The sequence below is a fragment of the Desmodus rotundus genome, chromosome 3 (genome assembly GCF_022682495.2).
Source record: "Desmodus rotundus isolate HL8 chromosome 3, HLdesRot8A.1, whole genome shotgun sequence".
NCBI classification, from domain to species: domain Eukaryota; kingdom Metazoa; phylum Chordata; class Mammalia; order Chiroptera; family Phyllostomidae; genus Desmodus; species Desmodus rotundus.
The window spans coordinates 43,099,206-43,118,583 of NC_071389.1; the positions used below are offsets into that span (position 1 = coordinate 43,099,206).

General features: G+C 47.3%; 1 protein-coding gene across 5 annotated transcripts in view; it reads right to left on the reverse strand.

The window, feature by feature from the left end:
• The window catches only part of KANK4 (KN motif and ankyrin repeat domains 4), a 64,923-nt gene that overhangs the window by 14,485 nt on the left and 31,060 nt on the right, over nt 1-19,378 (reverse strand). For 4 of the 5 annotated variants that reach the window (XM_053920698.2, XM_053920699.2, XM_053920700.2 and 1 more), the window contains 5 exons: nt 16,364-16,451; nt 7,774-9,723; nt 6,174-6,285; nt 3,309-3,527; nt 1,608-1,695 (listed from right to left, as the gene is read on the reverse strand). In XM_053920698.2, coding sequence (XP_053776673.1) covers nt 1,608-1,695; nt 3,309-3,527; nt 6,174-6,285; nt 7,774-9,723; nt 16,364-16,379 — 2,385 coding nt within the window. In that variant the 5' untranslated portion in view covers nt 16,380-16,451. Of the gene's footprint in view, nt 1-1,607; nt 1,696-3,308; nt 3,528-6,173; nt 6,286-7,773; nt 9,724-16,363; nt 16,452-16,692; nt 16,955-19,378 lie in introns of those variants that run through there. The other variant, XM_024565469.4, reaches the window with a different exon arrangement.

The window sequence follows — 19,378 nt, forward strand, 5'->3', positions numbered from 1 at the left end:
AAAATGGAATGGGAAGAATTGATTGTTTTTACTCCTACAGCTCTTCTGCAAAGGAGAAGAAAGTGAGCTTTGAAAATGCTCTCAAGTTTTACAATCATCTGCTCCCATAACTTGTATCTCTTGATTAAAAGTAGAACCCAGTCATTACATGTTTAAGTCTCCCAGGGCCATGAAGGTGTTAGGGAGTGTTGGGAACCGCCCTGCCTGGTTTCAGAAACTGTAACCCCTCCTGGCTAAGGCTGAGTAAAAAGACCTTGGAATCATAAGCCGCTAAGGAGACAGAGCTGATCTTCCTGGGAGGGGCACTGCCTCTGCCCCGTTTTACTTCACCCTACTTGGCTCTAGGCAGGATGACTGGATAGCCAATGACAGGTAAGATTCCTTAAGGGAGGGACGACCTAAGACAGGCACTGTAGTGAAGGAGCCCTCAAGGAAGGGCTGGGGGAGCTACAGAAAAGGGGGGTGATGGAATCTCACCGCTTGGCTTTGACATAGCCTGAGTCCTCATTCTGTCTGCAAGAAATCTCCTAATCTCTTGGTTGCCTTACTTCCCCTGCCTGACTTAAGCCTGAAACAATGCCAGAGGTGGGTGTGGCCCTGTGCTGGAAAGGGCGGGTACCCTGGGGTGATCAGGCCTAAGAAAGAATGCATAAAATCCTGTGAAATCTACTTTGCTAATACCCTCAATTTAAATGATAAGGGTCTAAGCATAGAATGAGTTTGTTTCCCCAAAGTTTTATGACCTTCAGCTATCTGACCCTGACTCAAAATAAGCCCTCAGAGTTCCTTGAATGTTGTCTATTGTCTGATCATTACTGCCTGACAGTGACTGATGAGCTTTATGTATACACCCTGTATTCCTATGCAAATTAAACCCAATAAAAGCCCGTTGAGGAACAGGCTCCTAGTCCTTCTCCTTTGAGAGATTGGCCACCTTTCCTCCCCAAGCAGATCATATCTTGGTAGACTATTCTCATCTGTGATGAAGGGGGAGGTGGGGTGCTCTGTGGGCGGAGCCCCCCCACAAGGGAACAAACAGATGTAGTTGGTCTCTTGGTCTCTTGGCCCATAAGTACACTTCAAGCAAAAGAGTAAAGACTACAAAATCAAATGCCAGTGCGTGAGGGTAATGGAGACATGCTGCCTACTACCCTCATTTTTATTAATGGGGGCTCTGAGTGTTGAGCTGGCTTGCCCAATATCTCACTGGTAGCGCTCCTGAGATAGAACCCATGGTTGGTGTTCACATGCTCTTTTCCACTCTACCCACAGTTCGCTCAAATTGCACATCAATTTTGAGCCTAAGCCACAAGTAATTTCATGACAGACATCCAGGATGCAATGGGTAACAACCCTTGGTAACAGCCTCCGAGCACCGGGCCTGCTTTCTTGTGCATATATATGTGCACCGGTTCCACTTTCTCAGCATAATCCATCATCTTGGACAATGGGCAAGACTTTGGGCAAATGAGAGAGCACCCAGAGGAAAGGGGCTCCTGTGTGCACACTCACACTGCTGCCTCAGGCAAGGGACCAAAGTCACCTAGTTGGAACTAACAGCTTAAACAGTACAGCAATCTCTACATGACAATGAAAAATCAGAGTACCAAGAGCTGGTCGCTGCTGGTCCCAGTTTCTGGCAGATGTTGGCTCAATGCCCGGCATGCATTAAGAAATTCTTCAGAGGGTTTGTATCTAAAGAAAAAATATATGTATCAGTCTCCATGTTGATTTTTTAAAAAAGCTATTCTCTATCTTCACTTCCATTCTCAGCAATGCAAACACACAAACTGGCCAACTTCCCAGGATAAGGGGCATTTCTCAGAAATGTGGGGTGAATACGGCGTCTTGATGATGAGCCTCAGCACCTGAGCTCTTCTGAAGAGAGAGTTGGGCATGTTGCCCTTTTATCCTGATGTTTTCAGGGGGTGGGAGCAGTCCCAAAGCATTCTGGGGCCCCAGCTGTGATTCCTGTCACGCTTGGCAATGGAGGGTTGTCTTTTTGACTTTGGACCAGACATTTTCTTTCTTTAAAAAAATTATTTTATTTATTATTTTGGGGGCGGGGGAAGAGAGAAAGAGAAAGAAACATTGATATATGAGAGAAACATCAATCAGATGCCTCCCACATGCCCCCAACTGGGGACCTGGCCTGCAACCCAGGCATGTGCCCTGACTGGGACAGCAACCTTCAGTCTGTAGGTTGGCACTGTGTCCACTGAGTCACACCAGCCAGGGCTGGACCAAACATTTGCTGCTTGACTGCCTTGAAAACTTCAAAGAACCCAATAATCTATACCAGCAAATTTCTTCAGGTTATTCTTCCGTGAAAGACACTGTAGGTGCTAATGGAGTCAATAAAATGAAACCAATTAAGCTGGGTGTTTGCAGTGATAAACACTCTTCCTATGTTAGTACAAGGGCAGAGTCAGCATCGAGAGGCCCAAATTGGGACTTAGTGGCATCGATCACTGGGGAGCTCCACTCACTCATCATGTCCTTATAGTGCTACCATGCTGGCGCAGCCCTGCGGACCTGCTTGACAAGCTGCCAGCATTGACTGCTCATCACTGCTTCGACAGGCTGGGAAGAATGATGATGATGACAATGGTATTTACTATGCTTTTTCTACCATTCGCCGAGAACCTACTACTTTGGCATTTTACATAGCTTTTCTCATCTAGCCCCGAGATCAAATCTATCAGGTTGCTGTCATTTTACAGATTAAGAAACTGAAGTGACCACAACTTAAGTGCCTTGTCTAAAATATTGCTGTGCAGACGGAGGATTTGAATCCAGGTGTGTCCAACTGTGAAGTACTCTTGTCATCTTGCCACCTGACCTCCCATCATTTTAAAATACTTACATCAGCACAGCCAATGGGAGAGGCAGAAAAGGTGTGGATAAAATCAGGAAAGACCTGGTTGCAACCCCCACTCTGCTAGCTCTGTCATTTACCTGCTCTGAGCCTCTATTTCCACACCTATAAAGTAGGGATTACAATCATTTCTACCTTGCAGGATTGTTTTTAAAATTACATAAGACAACACCTGTAAAGTCCTTCACATTTTCAGTGCTAGGTCAATGTTAGCTCTATAGGTAGAGCTCAGTCTATGACAGAATATCCCATGAAGCGGGAGCTATGCCTGTTTAGTTCACGCAGTGCATAGTACATGGCATAGATTAGAAGCTCAATAAGTACTGGTGAAGGAATAAACGAATGAATAAATGACTGAGCCACAGAATGAATAAGTGCTCTTATCTTTTCTCAGAGGTTCAGGTGCCCCTTCTACACTCATCTGACTCACCGCTCAGCCTTGGGAAGAAGGGGTTCTTCCCCAGGTCCCCGTTCCTGGCCTGTGCTACAGGTGCTCTCAGAGATGGCTTGTCCCACCTTGCAGCTGGGGTGGGCATCCCTGTCCCGCCTATGTTCTGGGCCATCACATTTCTTCTCAGCCTCACTGTCAGACAAGTCTTCTGGGGAGCTGTCCTCGCCACTGGTCTCCTCACTTGAGGTGGTCTCGTAGCTGGAAAAGGAGACAGATGTGACTTGTTCTGTGCTTTCTGCCCAATGCCCATGTCAACACGCATGAGACCTAGGTGGGCTTTAGATAACACTTCCCAGCTTGCTAACCACATTCTCCACTCTGTTCCTTCAGGCCGGGACAAGGGAACTCCCAGGAACCTTGATGTCAGAGAAAAGTGCAGGTAAGAGCTCTGACTCTAACACCAGAGGCCATTTGGGGGGAAGATAAGGAACTGCGGTCTTTGGCAAACACACAAACAGCACATGCCTAATTGACCAATGAGTTCAGATGATCCCCACAGGCAGTCCACGGTTGTTATGAAAACATTTGCTTCTGGAATCCTAATGCCTCCAGAAAAGAGCCCACATCTAGGTAACTTGGTTCCCATCCCCCACCTGCAGTTTTCTGAATTGCCTGACAAATCTTCATGTCTTTGGGTGATTGTGAGACTTCCCTTTAGCCCCTGTTCTAGCCCAGCTTACACGCAACAAAGAAGGAACCATCTCTGTCTACTCCGAGTTGGGGTACTTGAACCCAGCATTTGCCTTTCTCATCTGCAGCCTGTTTCAACTATTGCTTGGAATAGCGAAAGGGAGGGCATGGGCCGCCACCTCACTCGTGGTCCTCCCTCTCCTGCTACAGCTTATGTTCAATTATATGTACCTCTACTGAGGTGGCAGACCAGAGACCATGGGGGAAAGGCCTAGAAGATGTAGTGATTCCACTGCTGATGGTCAATAGGAGACCACCAATGGACAAAGATTTTGGGCTGTAGGGTCACTGGACACTGCCACAGAGACCAGGGGACCCAGTGGCCACATCTTCCACTGAACCCCCTCATGGCCTTTCTCTCAATGACAGCCCCTATGTTCACTGCATTTGCAAACCTGGCCTGTTTCTTGGTATGATCACATTCTGTCTTGTTTGAACCCAAGATATTCTTCCTCTCTTGTGCTTAGAACAACCTTCTGCTTTTGAGACTGAGAGAGTAGGGGATATAACATATTCACCAAGCAGTTCTCATCTTAAAATTGTTTCCATAAAAACTTCACCTGGAAGTTCATTCATTCATTCAACAGAAATTTACTGAGCACTGACTGTGTGCCAGGCACAATCCTATACCAAGGTCCCTGTCCTAAATCAGCTTCTATTCTAACAGGGAGAGGCAGAAAATAAACACGTAAACAATATATTCAGATAGTAAATCCTGAACATTGACTAAAACAATAAAGGGCCATGGGACAGAGTGCTGGGAGGGGCTGCTTTAATTAGAGCAGGAGTTTGTAACCTTGGCTGCACATTAGAATCACTTGAGGGTGCTTAAAATTCCCAATACCTGTACTACACTAATTAAACTGGCGTCTTCAGGGAGGGGACCCAGGCATTGCTATTTTTTAAGGTTCCCCTAGGACTTCCAAGGTGCAGCCAAGGTTGAAAACCACTGCACTAGAGTGACAAATCCTGAAGAATATCCGAGAAAGGAGCACTTTAAGCCAGGGGTGGTGGTGCTGGTAGTGGTGGGTTGACAGCAGATACAAAGGCCCCCCCAAATCCCCAATTGCCCCACTCCCCCGCCCCCCACCAGATGGGCCTGACTCAGCACACTTGAAAGAAGAAAGGCAGGAGCCAGCAGTAGGGGATCTGTTTTACACTTTAAGATTAAGTTGATCTTCCTTTTCTTGGTGAAAGCTGATTATCCTACAAACACGTAAAGGATTCTCCTCAGGCCGCAGCATCTGACAGTTAGCAGGAGTGGGAACAGCAACTCTTCTGTGACCCCATTTCATCATTTCTGACGTTTCCCTCACAGAATGTGCAACAGTGATGTCACTGTTATTTGAATCTGATGTCTTCCTTCTGGTCTGACCCAAATTAGCAGGGGTTCCGACCTTTTCGAACAGACTCCTGGGCCCCCCATTGGCTGGACCGGGTGTCCCTCCTCTGGGTTTCCACAGCATCCTACGCTTCCTTTCTATTAGAATTCATCTCATTATAACAGCACTTTTGTACTTCCTGCATTATCTCTGCCCAGGTCCAAACTGGGAGATAAAGGCAGGGACCATGGTTTACTGGACATTTTTATCCCCACCACGTAAGAAATTGTTGGCACTTCATACATGTTTGTTGAATGACTGATTTAGAAAATATTCTAAATCCAATGATGTGTTTTCTAGAATACATAAGGTTTGGTTCCTGTTCTGAGTCAGTAGACATTGGTTTTATTTCTTTATCCTAAAAAATACTGGTTTGGTTTGCAGTAACAGTAAAAGGAAGAAAAAACTGCAAATGGGTGAAATTTGAAGTTCAACGAATTAAGAGTTTGTCCTAGTTTTAGTGCTGTGGTTCAGATTACATGTCTTCCTTAAAGGGACTGTGTGCCTCCCAAACTCCCAGAAGCCTCTAGGATCCTGGCCTGGGGGTTACCAAAACTAAGACATATTAAAAGCCCAGGATCTAACAGACCACCATAGCTGGAAAGGAGCCAAACACATGCAAACCTGAGATGGAGTTTTACAGGGCTATTGAGATTAATTCCCTTGAAGAAGAATGAAAACCAGATGCTTTCCTTTAGGACAAGAGAGTGCTAAGGACAACACAGGAATAGGTAGTGTGGGGGGCAGTCTGGGCTTCACGAGTGATGCTTACCCACCGTTAACCCCAACAAACTGAAGGTTCTTTTTGGTCCCATTACCTCCTGCACGGAAGCCATAGTCTTTCTTTTTCATTATGGATTTAAGGCTGGTCGACGGGGAGATTTCTAGGCAGACACAACATCACAGGTTAGAATGATCTTGGAGATGCCCCAGAATGCAGCAAAATCAAGACCCTTGCTTGAAGGGGATACAGATTGAGGGTGTGTGAAGAGGTATACAGGGACAGGGAACTAGATAATGTCAATCAAATATTTTGAGGTTACCATGGCTGGTGTGGCTCAGTGGACTGAGCACTAGCCAGCAAACAAAAAGTTTGCTGGTTCGATTCCCAGTCAGGCCACTTGCCTGGGTTGCAGGCCAGGTCCCCAGTTGGGCGAATGTAAGAGCAACTGATAGATGTATCTCTCACACGTTGAAGTTACTCTACTTCTCTTTCTCCTTTCCTTCCCTTCTCTCTCTCTCTAAAATAAAGTAAATAAAAAATCTTAAATATTTTGAGGGTCTGTGAGGAGGCATAGCCTTCTGGTCAGTGCCAGCCAATCTGTCCCTGGTCACAAAGCCCCTCTCCGTGTGGATGACAGTGGGAGCAGAGAAGAGCCATGTGCTGTGGGTGCCACTGTCGTCCCTTACAGCTGGGAGATCTGAGGCTCAGCCTCGCTCAGTGAATGGCAGAGAAGGAGTAGTTAGTTCTAAGCATAGAACTTAGTTCACGGGACTCCTGGTCCCACCTCTGGTCCCACCTTGGCCAGGTGACCCTTTGTGATGTGGGGTAGGCACAGGAGACACATGAGCAAGAGCACAAGCCTTTGGCTGTGCTCAAAAGTACAGGATGCATTTCCTAATGGGCAGGATTAGAACTAGCACAAAATAATGAGAAAGCAGGCAATTTGTGATCTGCAGCAGGAAGCAGGCTCACACACTGCTCACTGAGCAAAGCAAAATATGGTTCCACTTTACTCAACAGTGTATGGTCTGTTACAAGAGGAAGTGCCGTTCAGCCAAAGGGTCGACTTCCACATGTGAGTATCACTCAATCCCCCCCGCACACACACACAATGTTCAGTGAAATATTTCAGATTTCAACATAATGTTCCTTCAAACCTAGGCTAGAGAAAACCTGATGTGCAAGAATCAGAGAGGATCTCAGGAATGCAAGAGCTCAGGAAGCAGTGGAGGGAGGCTGAGGTTTAGAGCACACACAGCCAGGGCCACTGTTCGCCCTAGACCTTGCCTTTGTGAAATGCAAATGGGAAATAGGCACCCCTCTGGGTGGACACGGTGCTGCAGGCGTGGCAATTGAAGAGGTAAGGAGTGGACTGGATTTAAGCTCCAATGTACCCTCCCTGGCTGGCATCTCTGTGCTATATCTGGACAGTCATACATGGTGGCCCTGCGCTCAATCCTAACCTTAGAGCAAGGACATGAGAAGGGGCACAGAGCCTCCATTGTTACATAGATTAGTTTTTATTACACTGAGTTCCTGGAGGTACTTAAATCTGTAAAAAACATATGCATGCAATTAAAACCCCTTTTCCCCTTTGACTCGTCCCATAAAGAAGAAATGGTTCCCTGTCTCAGGCACCAGTATTTACCCATTGGCGGTGGGGAGGAGGAGGGGGCCGGGGACTCCTTCTGGGGTGGAGCCTGGGCCGAGTAGGCAGACAGCAGCAGGTTGAGGGAGCTCAGGAGCTGGCGCTGGATGCTGCTGAGTTTGGAGGCGGGCTGCTTGATGGCGCTGGCCAGCTCTGGGTACCCATGTTCCAGGCAGCTCCACTGTTCCTGCAGGAGCTCCTGGATCTTCTTAACGTATTGCCCAATGGTGGCATCTGTGGGAGAGCTTGGTGGCCTTTGTGTGCCCTCCTTCCCTGGAAGCTCCGAACTGGCCTCCTCCTGCCCTGCTGGGGGAGCCTTTATGTCACTGCTCTGTGATGAGCCTCCTGCTCCCCTGACCAGACCCTCGGCTCCCACCTGAGGGTCTCCCTCCTGCTCAGAGCCTCCTTCTTCGATCCTGAGCTCAGTGGAGAGGCAGCTACATAAAGGAGAGGTGAGGACCATATCGGGGCCCTCCGGCAGTGACAGCTGGGATGGTGGCATGAATTCTGCTGGGCTCTGATCCCCCTGATTGTGACTGTCCTGCCCCCAGAGGAGGTCATTCTCCTCTCCTCTGGCCCTCCAACTTTCAGATCCCATGCTGCTCAGCAGGTTGACACCAATGCTCTTGTCACATGACTGCTTGGTTGAGAGTCCGAGGAGAGGATCGGTATTGACGGTGGCATCAGTTTGGCCCTGAGCGTCTTTGGTGTTCCTGTGTCTAAGCTTTCCTGCCAGTTGAGCTACAGTGCACTCTAGCTCTTGGATCCTCTGCCCCTTAGCCTTGATTTCCTCCTCCTGCTCCCGGAGGGCAGCTCTAACCTGGGCCAGTTCCTCAATTTTTCCAGACAATGCTCCCTCAAGGTCCAAGAGCTGCTGCTTCAGGCTGGAGACGCTACCAGGATCCAGGGTGGCAAGGCCCAGGCTTTCCTCTGTGACCCGGGTGCCAATGCTTCTCACGTCCACCTCCACCGGCGGTGGAGGGGGGATCTCACTGATGTTGAGCTCAATTTCTTCCAGAGGGAGCTCATTCTCAGGGATGGGTGATGGCAGAGGTGGGGGGCTTGGCGTTGGGGAGCCAGGGGTGAACACCCCCTCTGCTTCTCTGGTTTTATGTTCGTCTTTTGCTTCCTCTAAAACTACAAGTGCATTCTGGGATGAGAAGGGAGGACTTGGGAGAGGGAGCGGATGTGGAGCCTCTTCTTCACCCTCTGGGTGCTCAGTTATTTCCTGAACCAGCTCTGAAATCCCTGGCACCAGGTCTCCAGGCACCAGTTCTCCAAGCTCTTTGACTTTCATTTGAGTAGCTGCTCGGGCGGTGGAGTTGGGAACACCTGCAAATCCTTCCGCAGGGCCAAAGGTGCCCCCACAGACACTGCCTTCTCCCGGAAGGGGAATGAGGGTGGGTGGCGTGGGAGGACCTGAGATGGGGCTGGAGTCCTCTGAGGCCCTGTTTTGCAGCAGTGTGGCTGGCATGCTGCATGCTCTCAAAAGCTGGGGCCGCCCGCTCCCGGAGGCAAGCTCAGCCTCGCCGGGAGCCGCAGCCTCCAGCTGTCTGGCGGTCTCAGCCAGCACGGCCCTCCTGTGGTAGCTCCCCTCGCTCCCACGCACTGAGGCTTGGGGGTGATCACCGAGTGGCAGTGCCTGGGCTCGCTCCTCTGTCCCCAGCGACACCTTCCTGGACACCAGTGGGGACCAGTTTGGGTGGGGAAGAGCAGCATGCAAGCGAGCCCCACTGTCGGGAAGGCTGAAATTTCGGGGCAAAGTGCTGAACTTGGCCTGCTTGGCCCTTCTGTGGATAGGAATCCTTTTGATGGTGTTTCCCTTCTCAATGTCATCCACATACTTGAGGAAATCCAGGTCTAAATGAAAACCATATGGGGTCTCCACGGAGTAGGGGTGGCTCTTTGGAGGGTCTTTCTCCTCGTCCCCCTGATGGGACTGGTCTTTGGCTGGAAGACATAAGACATGTTAAAAAAAAAAGAAGAAGAAGAAGAAGAAGAAGAAAAGCACAATGTTAATAAGAATTATAGGTGGTGAGGCCCAATATCTGTGATTTTGACTTAAATGTTCCAGCCTCTAAATTATGCTGAGAGGCTCACAGTCTTTTGGCTGTGCTAAGAACCATGTTATTAAATCAATGTGTATTTAGCCAAAGTCTGCAGAGAAATAGTTTCAATTTGCAGGAGGTTATCTCAGTTACTACTGTGGAATCTGCCTACAGACCAGCAAAATAAAAGTCTTTACACTGTTTTACTGGGTTTGAGCCATGTAGTTACTGAACTGAAGTGGCCAGGAGTTTGCCAAATCAGGGTACTAATCGGCAATTATGACTATGGAAAAATTCAAAGGATGAGATATATAATTGTTTCAACATTGAAAAAGAACCTTGCATTATTCAAACAGGTACTGGTAAATCTTGGTAAAGCCAGGGACATCAAGGAGTTATGCCTTCTACAGTTTTTAAGCTTCCTTAGGTGGCCAAGCCTCGAGGTACATGAAGATCAGAGAGAAAAGAAACTCATAATCGTGCACAGCCCATCCTCTGTCACCTAAAAACATCTTAATACTTAACCAACATGAATTTCACTTTCAAAAACTCATGCCAAGGAAGGAAATACCACATTTTTCACAGCCTAGAAATAAAATGGTGAGGGAAAACGGACAATTAATGTCAAAAGGGACATTCACACCCTGACTGGTGTGGCTCAGTTGGTTGGGCATCATCCCGCAAAGCAAAAGGTCACTGGTTCAATTCAGGTCAGAGCACATGCCTAGGTTATGGGTACGGTCCCAGTAAGGGCCTAACCAATCAATGTTTTTCTCTCGCATTGGTGTTTTTCTTCCTCTTTCTCCCTCCCTCCCCCTCTCTCTAAAAATCAATAAATAAAATCTATTTAAAAAGGGGGGGGGGGAGAGGTACATCGGCACACATCCTCTTAGAAATGGGGGACTCATGACTTTTCTGGGTGACCCAAATTATCAGGGACATCAGGAATTTTTCCATAACACCAAAGCAGTGACATCCAACAGCAGTCACAGCGAACAAGTCAGTTTTTCAAGTATTGAATCCATAGGGACTTGTCTCCAAGTAGTTTCTTCTTTCAGTGAAATAGTCTTTGTCCCTTTGATGTTCCTCATGTGACACCCCTCCTCTCTGTGACATTCTTCGAAACATTCTCTGAAATGCTGAACTTGGGAGAAAACATTCACAGAGAGCACAGAGGCCAGGAACATGTACTCTACAGCCTGGTCTATATTTCAGCTCTGTGACCTTGGGGAAATTACTTAGCCTCCCTGTGTCTCATCATCTATAAGCTGGGAATAATAGGTAAATGAGCTCATTGTGATGACTCATTAATTAATATACATGAAGTGCTTAGAACGATGCCTAGCCCACGATAAGCATTCAATACATGCTCAGTATCACAGTTATCTTCGTGGAAGCCTCAGATATAGGGAGTAAAGTCCCACAAGGGAGGCTGATTTGCTGGGTACACAGAGAACTCTGCAAATTCTTTGTGACTGACTGACTGCTTAGTTCTAAGAGTAATAGGCCCTGGGGGCAAAAATCACAAAATAGGCATAGTTCATTTCCTTACCTCAACCACTGTACATTGAGCACCTGTGTGTTGGCTGCTGAGCTAGACCGTAAGGACATAGAGATAGAGCAGGTATAGCTCTGCCCTCAAAAAACATATGGCCGAGTAGCTAGAAACACCAACAGGTACAGTGCTGTGTGACAAGGGCGGTCACAGATACATGCTTCAGGAACAGTCTCCCCTCCTGATCTATTTTCCCCGGTTATCTGGAGTCATTTTCTTAAACTTAGAGGTTAATTCTGCTTTGGTAGAAAAAAGGTGACTTCACAAAAGTGACACACAGGGTCCAGCAGAAGGAACACCATTGAGGTAGGTAGGTAGGTACGTGAATGTCTCCACGAGATGGACAGCGACTTGAACATTTCACCTAAAATGTCACATGGTGTGCTTGAGTGTGATATCGTTGTGTTACAGAATTACATGCTTATGATTTTGTAATAAAAACAGGGGCGTTATTTGTGCCAGATCCCATATGACTGGAGTTAAATGAGCAAATAGCTAGCAGTTTACCAGGATAAGAGGGTGGAAGACACTGTAGCTCTGTATCTCCAACATGGTCACCATCAGTTTCTACCCTTTCTAGACAGGCCAGGGGATCTGACTTTGAGAGGTGAGGTCTTTTTCTCCACCCATTTGAATCTGGGCTGGTCTGTGACTGCTTCGACCGGCCGGGGTAGGGGGGAGTGGGTGGGTGGGGGGAGGGCGGAAGGCAGCAATGATGCTGACAGAATTCTAAGACTAGGTCGTAAGAACCCTGTAAGTCCTGCCTAGGTCTCTTAGAATGCACTCTCCGTGAAAAGCCGGAAGCCATGTAAGGAGTCCAACTTCCCTGAAATGGCCATGCTGTGGCGAAGCCCATGTAGCCCCATAGAGAGATCATGTAGAGAGAGGGAGAGAGATACCTGGCTAGCCTCTGCTGGTCCAGCCATCCTGGCCCCAGTGCCAGGCATGAATAAAAGAGCCATCAGGTGACTCTGGCCTCAGCCATCATCTGACTTCAATGACAGGAGGGAACCCAAGTGAGAACCATTCAGCTGAGCCTGTGTTAATAATACATGATTGTTTTAAGCCACTAAGTTTGGAGGTGGTTTGTTATGCAGCAAAAGATAGCCAGGGCAGATGCTACGCATATGTCAGAGAATGTACAAAGGCACGGAGGTGTGAAATTCCACAGTGATTCAGGGTTGATACGGCTATGACTTGAAGTGTGGTAGAGAGGGGTGAGGAGTAGAAAAAGACAAAATTGGAAAGATCAGCAGGTGCCAACCAGCTTTGACTTTACTTGCTAGGTAATGGGAGTTACTGAAGGGTTTTGCACAAGGGAGTGACTTGGTCAAATGTGATTTCACAAAGAACAGTGTTACAGAGGATGAGATGAAGAATGAAGCAGAGGTCTTAAAACCAGCCGGGAGATGGCTGACCCCATGAAGGCGAGAGAAGCTAAAGGCAAGGGAGGGAAAGGGGCAGGTTAAAGAAAAGGTGCAAATGCTGGTGCTACCTGGGGCACATTTGGGGTTGCTTTTCCCCTAAGGGCGATAACATATTGGGGCTGAGCTCTGGCCTGTCTGCTTTCTCCTTCTGGCAGGTGTCACATGGAAATAAAGTGGTGAGTGCTTGGCAGGTGGCCCTCTGTGCTTAGGGAAGTAGTGTTATCTCCAAAGAACTGAACAAAGCCGATAGACATATGAAGGCTGAATGGATGAACACCAACCCAATCGAGCCTACCAGCCTCAATGCTAGTAAAGCTGCAGGGGCTGTGGGTGACCACATCACAGCCACAGCAGGGAACAGAATTAAGCACTGGCGCTGGTACCCGGGATGGTCCTCGCTGGGTTCTAGAGCTTCTCTGGCAGACATCTGGACTCCAGGCAGATGAGGAGTGAACACTACTCCAGCACCTAAAGAACTCCAAATAAGTTCACATTTACCAACACCTTTTGTTAACCGACTTGATTTTCCCCAAAGAGGCACACTGGTGGTTTCAGTAAATGAGAGCAATTGCTCTCTGTTAGTTTTCCAAGCTGCACTCTCCAACATTCTTAGGTGTACTGGTCCACTCAGCAGCCTCCCGGATTACAGGGACAGGCCAAATCAGAGAGGAGATATTTGTCTAAAATTAAGTGGAGAGTGGATTTATGACCCAGAAGGCAAAGAACTGTCCTAAAGGAGAGGCTGCATTATTTATTTATCTCCTTTTTGCCTCAACTCAGTAGAAATGCAGTAATTTACCCAGCGGCCTCTGGGAACGGATCCAGAGCACAAACACAATAATAGCATCAAATAAGAAACAGGAGACTGAAAGGCAAAGTCTTCCACAAAGGAGAGTGAAGGGAACCAAAGGAGCCTGTGAGTCCAAGCAGCTATCCAGCATGATGGTTTAATAGGTGCTTTCCTAAGCTAGCACTCTGCGGTATGACTAAGACACACATACACAGACACACAGACATACTCCCACCCACTGATTCACTGTGCTGCGTGCCTGCCACCTGCCACTCTGTGTCCCTCCTCTTTCTCCCAGTACAAGAGAAATGCTGGCCCTTGAATGAGGGAGCTTGAGCTGATATGCTGGGAGACCTATGCCCACGTGCAGCTCTGCTCCTCTTAATTCTACCCGGTGACAGGTATGCAGGAGCTCAGAATTCTGGGCATGTGGCCAGGGTAAGAATTAATTAGGAGACCGTCCCTGCTCAGAATGAACTTCAGATCAAATGTACCGACACATGGCCAAACTGGCTGGATTTGAATCCTGGCTCTGTCATCTCTCTCTGTAATTCAAGATAAATTATTTAATTTCCCCATGCCTCAATTTCCCTATTTGTACCATGGCGATACTCACAGAGTTGTCGTGACTGTTAGGACTAACTCGGTAGAGACCATGGCGCAGGCACTCCACAAAGGGGCCACAGGCAAGGGTGGGCAGGGGAGGGCTGACTAAAAATGTGCTCTCTTCTTGGAGTACTTAACTCTGTGTTAGGACTACAGCCTCATGAGGAAATGAGAGTCCAAGAAAATAATTCTGAAGAAACTGGGAAAAGGAGTCAGGGGAGAAGAACAAGGGTAACATATATGAAGCTCAGAGCTCCCTAGAATGCCTACAGAGTCTCGATCTGAAAGCACACCAGGTGACCAGACCCCCGGAAAAGACCTGCCAACACAGTCCCGAGCCTGAGTCACACACAGACTCGAGAAAGGGCATTAGAAGGGGACAAGGAAAGAAGCGAAGTGCCACAGTCATTATCTTGAGGGACAAAGAGAAGTTTGGTGTGTGAGCAAACCAATCAGAGGCACTGAAAGCGAAAAAAAAAAAAAAAGGCAAAAGCCTATCTCTGTTTCTGAAGAAAATGGGAAAAACAGAAACTGGAGAGAGAGTGGCCAAAAATAGAGCTGGAAAGATGGGGAATGACAGGAGCCTCTTCAAAAGGCTGAGGCAGCGAGGGAAGGTCTCCCTCCTCTGCCTTTCTTTCCTGAGATGTGTGCGCCTGAAGGGAGGGATGCCTTTCTTGAGCTAGCTGTGGTTCATCACTTGGAGAGCGCCAGTTCGAGGGTGCTGAGCAGGGACAAATGAGGCAGGTAAAAATGACAGGCCCCCAGGGCATTCAGGGAATTAGCTGGTGTTCTGTGGGACCCCTTCCAGGGATGCGCTGAAAAGGCAGCTCTCTGGGGAGGAAGGTAGACTCTTGAAAAATATGGTGACTGCATGTGGAAGGAAGGAAGCAGCAGGGCTGGAGCTGCTGTCTGGTCCCTCAGTCCTGCGCCAGGGAAGGGGCATGTGATTCAAGGGGAATTATAGGCTCCCCTGTTTCCTGACATTTCATGATTTGGAAAAAACATTTCATTAGAAATCACATCATCAGAATCTAGTCTATGACCCTTGGCTAGTTTTATGGGGAGGGGAGGAAGGGAACATTCATTGAAACATTTTTTAAATTGTTTTATTGTTGTTCAAGTACAGTTGTCTGCATTTACCCCCCACCCGAAACATTTGTTGTGCTAAATAGTGTTATTCAACAACCTTACATGCATTATCTCATTTACTTCTTTACCAACCCTGTGAAGTAGAGGTACTAATACCTGCTTGTGGTCGAGATACGATAGACTGTTTACAAAAGCAACTACAAGTATACACTGTCCTTGGGTACGCCCGTTCTGCACTAACCCTGGGCTTAGCCTTGTGATTTGTTTGGGCCAGTAGGCCAACAGGAAATGTGACATATGCAGAGACTTGAAAATCACCTGCACACTGGGATCTGTTCTTGATGTGCTTGAACCTGTTCTGCCACCATGTGAACAACCCCTGCCCCCACGCCCCCGGGGAGCTTGCTGGACAAAGATAGACACTTAGCCAAGTCATCACCAATGCACCGGGTGATGTGGAGTCATATCAACCACCGGGCATGTGAGTGTGGCCATTCTAAACCATTGCCCAAGTCGCCCAGAAGACCACAGCCACGTGAGCCCAGCCAAGCTCAGCCAAGCTGGCCCAGACCAGAATAATGGCCCAGCCAAACCTACAGAATCTTTTTAAGATATAATAAATATTTTTAAGTCAATACATTTTTGAGTGATTTGATGACACAGCAAAGCTAACTGACACATGTGGAGAATGAGGCTCAGGGAAATGAAATGACCTGGAGAATCACACAGGTATGAATTTTACTATACTGTGCCTCTCTCTCTCTTAGACTTCAAGTTCCTCATCTCTAAAATGAGAGCAGTGAGTGAGAGCATCCTGCTCCCACCTCAGTGCTTGGAAGAGATGAGAAACCACTCTGAAAATTACACGAGTCGGATATAAACATAAGGCTTCATTCCCATTCCCTACCACCTTCTCTTACTCATGCCTGAAACACACGGTCTGGGTCTCCCAGCCTGCTGCTTGGGGAATGTCTCCTGTAGGCCTCTCCTGGGCTGTTTCCAGGACTTACAGTAACAATGCCTCTCCACCTCAAATGCTCACATTAGACCAAGGAATACAAGGCAGCCTGCCTACCGTCTGTCTTCTCCATCTTAGGGAATGCTGGCCACCAGGCTCTTAGGCGCTCTTCATCTGCTCAGTCTGTGCAATGCATTGGACGGTTCTGAAAGAAGAATAGAAAAGTGGAGAGTCTCATTAGAGGTAGAGTAGGTATGGAGGGAACTTAACACCAAAAAAGGTGTGACCATAACTGCCTGTCTCCCAGAGGTTCCCTTGAGCTCAGAGCCCTGCAAGGAGGGAGAATAAAAGTCTGGATGCACTCCTAGGGGCCGGTCCTGGGTGTGTCTTCCTGAGACATTAGCAATGGTTGACAACAAAAGAAGCATTTTGTCCAAACTACTCACTTGGCAGATGAGGAAACTGAGGCTTGGAAGTTAATTGCTTGATGCAAGGCCTCTGGGCGTATTAGTGAAGGAGCTGGGGCCGGACTCAGGGCTCTGTTAACCAGCATGTTGTTCCTTGTGTAAGCTGAAATCTATTCACCCCATCATGGCAAAAGAATTATCCATTTTGTGAAAAAGCTGGAATCAAAATACCTATGAACAATCTATGACATCCCAATCAGATTCAAGATAAAAATGAGACAAGTGCAAGTACTGACTAGGAGCTGGTACTTAGAGGTGATTTCCAACCACGGGCAGAAGGAGGGGCCAGAAGAGGTCAACAACTATCCAAGCATCACAGTGTCCTGACTCTGAATTAGGGTGCCTTGAGGTTTGATCATAAATTTTCCCAAAGTTTTAATCCATTCCCAGGATTTTGTCTTCAAATGGTAAACAACCTGCCTTCTGCCCCCATTACAATAAATCACCCCAGCAATTGTTTTTTTTTGTGATTGTAACTCCACACACATCATCATAATGAATTATCTGTGGCACATCAGCAGTGGAAACTAGGCTGTTTTAGGAATTTCAATGTGCTCAGACCAGAAACGCACACCAGGGATAAGGGAAGGACTGGGGAAAACTGGGAGTGAGAGAAGGATGAGGGGTGGCTTCCAGCAACCAGGATGAAACAAAGGGGAACGAGCCAGGAAACTGGAGAAGAGGACTGGGAATTTTAAGGCCCATCAAATAAGAGGAAGTCTGAAGTTTGTGCAACAGGAAGTTTTTTGTGTATCCTCTTTCTGCCAGCACTGCCATTGCCTCCGAAGTTATCACCTTGCTCCTGCCTTGGCTCCTCCAAAACACGTTCCACGTAGCTGCCAGAAGGGCCTTTCTCTACGCAGGTGGGACAGAGCCCAGGACAGGCAGGGTTTCTATAGGCAAAGAACTCCTCACAGAAGGAACGCACAAACTGAGCACCTCACTTAGCTTTGAAGCAACGAGTACTTGAGTTTGGGAGCAGCATAGAGCTGGAGATTGGGGATAAGGAGGTTTAACCTGGAGTGAGGGAGGGTCACCTTTGTTAAAAAGGAAAGGTCCTGAAAAAGCCTAAGTGTTCATAAACACATGAATGGATAAAGAAAATGTGAGACACACACAAAATGGAATATTGTTCAGCCATATAAAGAAGAAAATCTTGCCACTTGTGACAACATGGGTGGACCATGAGGACATTATGCTAAATTAAATAAATTACACAGAGGAAGACAAATATGGTATGATCTCATTTATATGTGGAATCAAAGAACAAAAGAACAAAACAAAACAACAACAACGACAAAAACCCAGCTCATAGACACAGAGAACAGATCGGTGGCTGCCAGCGGGAAGGGGACAAGTGAAATGGGTAAAGGGGTCAAAGGTGCAAATTTTCAGTTATAAGTAAGTCGTAGGGATGTAATCTACAGCATGGTGACTATAGTTAAGAAGATTGTATTGTATATTTGAAAGTTGCTAAGACAGTAGATTCTACAGTTCTCATCATGAGAAAAAAAAAGTTGTAACTATGGGTGGTAATGAATGTTAACAAAACTTTTGACATAATGATTTTGCAATGGATACATATATCAAATTGATATGTTATACACCTAAAACGAATACAATGTATTCTGTCAATTATATCTCAATTTAAAAAATAACTGTAATTTTAATTTTATTTTTTTATTGTGATAACTATAATTTTTTAATTTTTTAAGAAATAAAAGAAAGAGAAGGTCCCCAGGCAGAGGACACTGTGACTGGTCTCAGTGCTGCAGGCTGGCGGGCAGGAGAGGCTCGGCAGCCACATCAGCTTCTGTGGCTGATATGCCACAGATAATTCATTATGATGATGTGTGTGGAGTTACAATCACAAAAAAAACAATTTCTAGGGTGATTTATTGTAATGGGGGCAGAAAGCAGGTTGTTTACCATTTGAAGACAAAATCCTGGGAATGGATTAAAACTTTGGGAAAATTTATGATCAAACCTCAAAGTCACATGACAAACAAGTATCAGAGCAGAATTTACCCTCAAGCCTAGCTGACTCCAAGCCTGCACTGGGAACAGGAGTGATTTGCAAACATTTGCCCACCCCTATCTGCCAGCCTGGTGCTGTGACTGATTCCTAGCTCTCTGTGTAAGGGGACGTGTTCCTGACTCTCACGCTTCTCTGCTTCTCCCACAGGTGTACATGAGACGCTTTCTGGGCATGGAGAAAGGTAACTGCTCTCTTGTAGGCTACTGGCCAAAGGTGTGACCTGCTTCTCCAAGGCTGGACACCAAGCAACAAGGCTCCATGAGCAAGAGCGGAGACACCTGGATGCAGACGGTCCTGTGGCTGCACAAACTCACCATCACCTCGGACAGTTCTACCACACTCACTGCCTTTCGCTAGAGTTGGGGCTCAGCCCCTCATATATTGGATCAAAGGGTTTCAGATAATTATGCAGCACACCTTAGGTCAAGTTTCACTCCAAAATACTCTATGGCCCTCGCTGGTGTGACTCAGTGGATTGAGTGCCAGCCTGTGAACTGAGAGGTCGCCAGTTCGATTCCCAGTCAGGGCACATGCCTGGGTTGTGGGCCAGGTCCCCAGTTGAGGGTGAGCAAGAGGCAACCAATCCATGTTATCCCTCACACATTGATGTTTCTCTCCCTCTCTTTC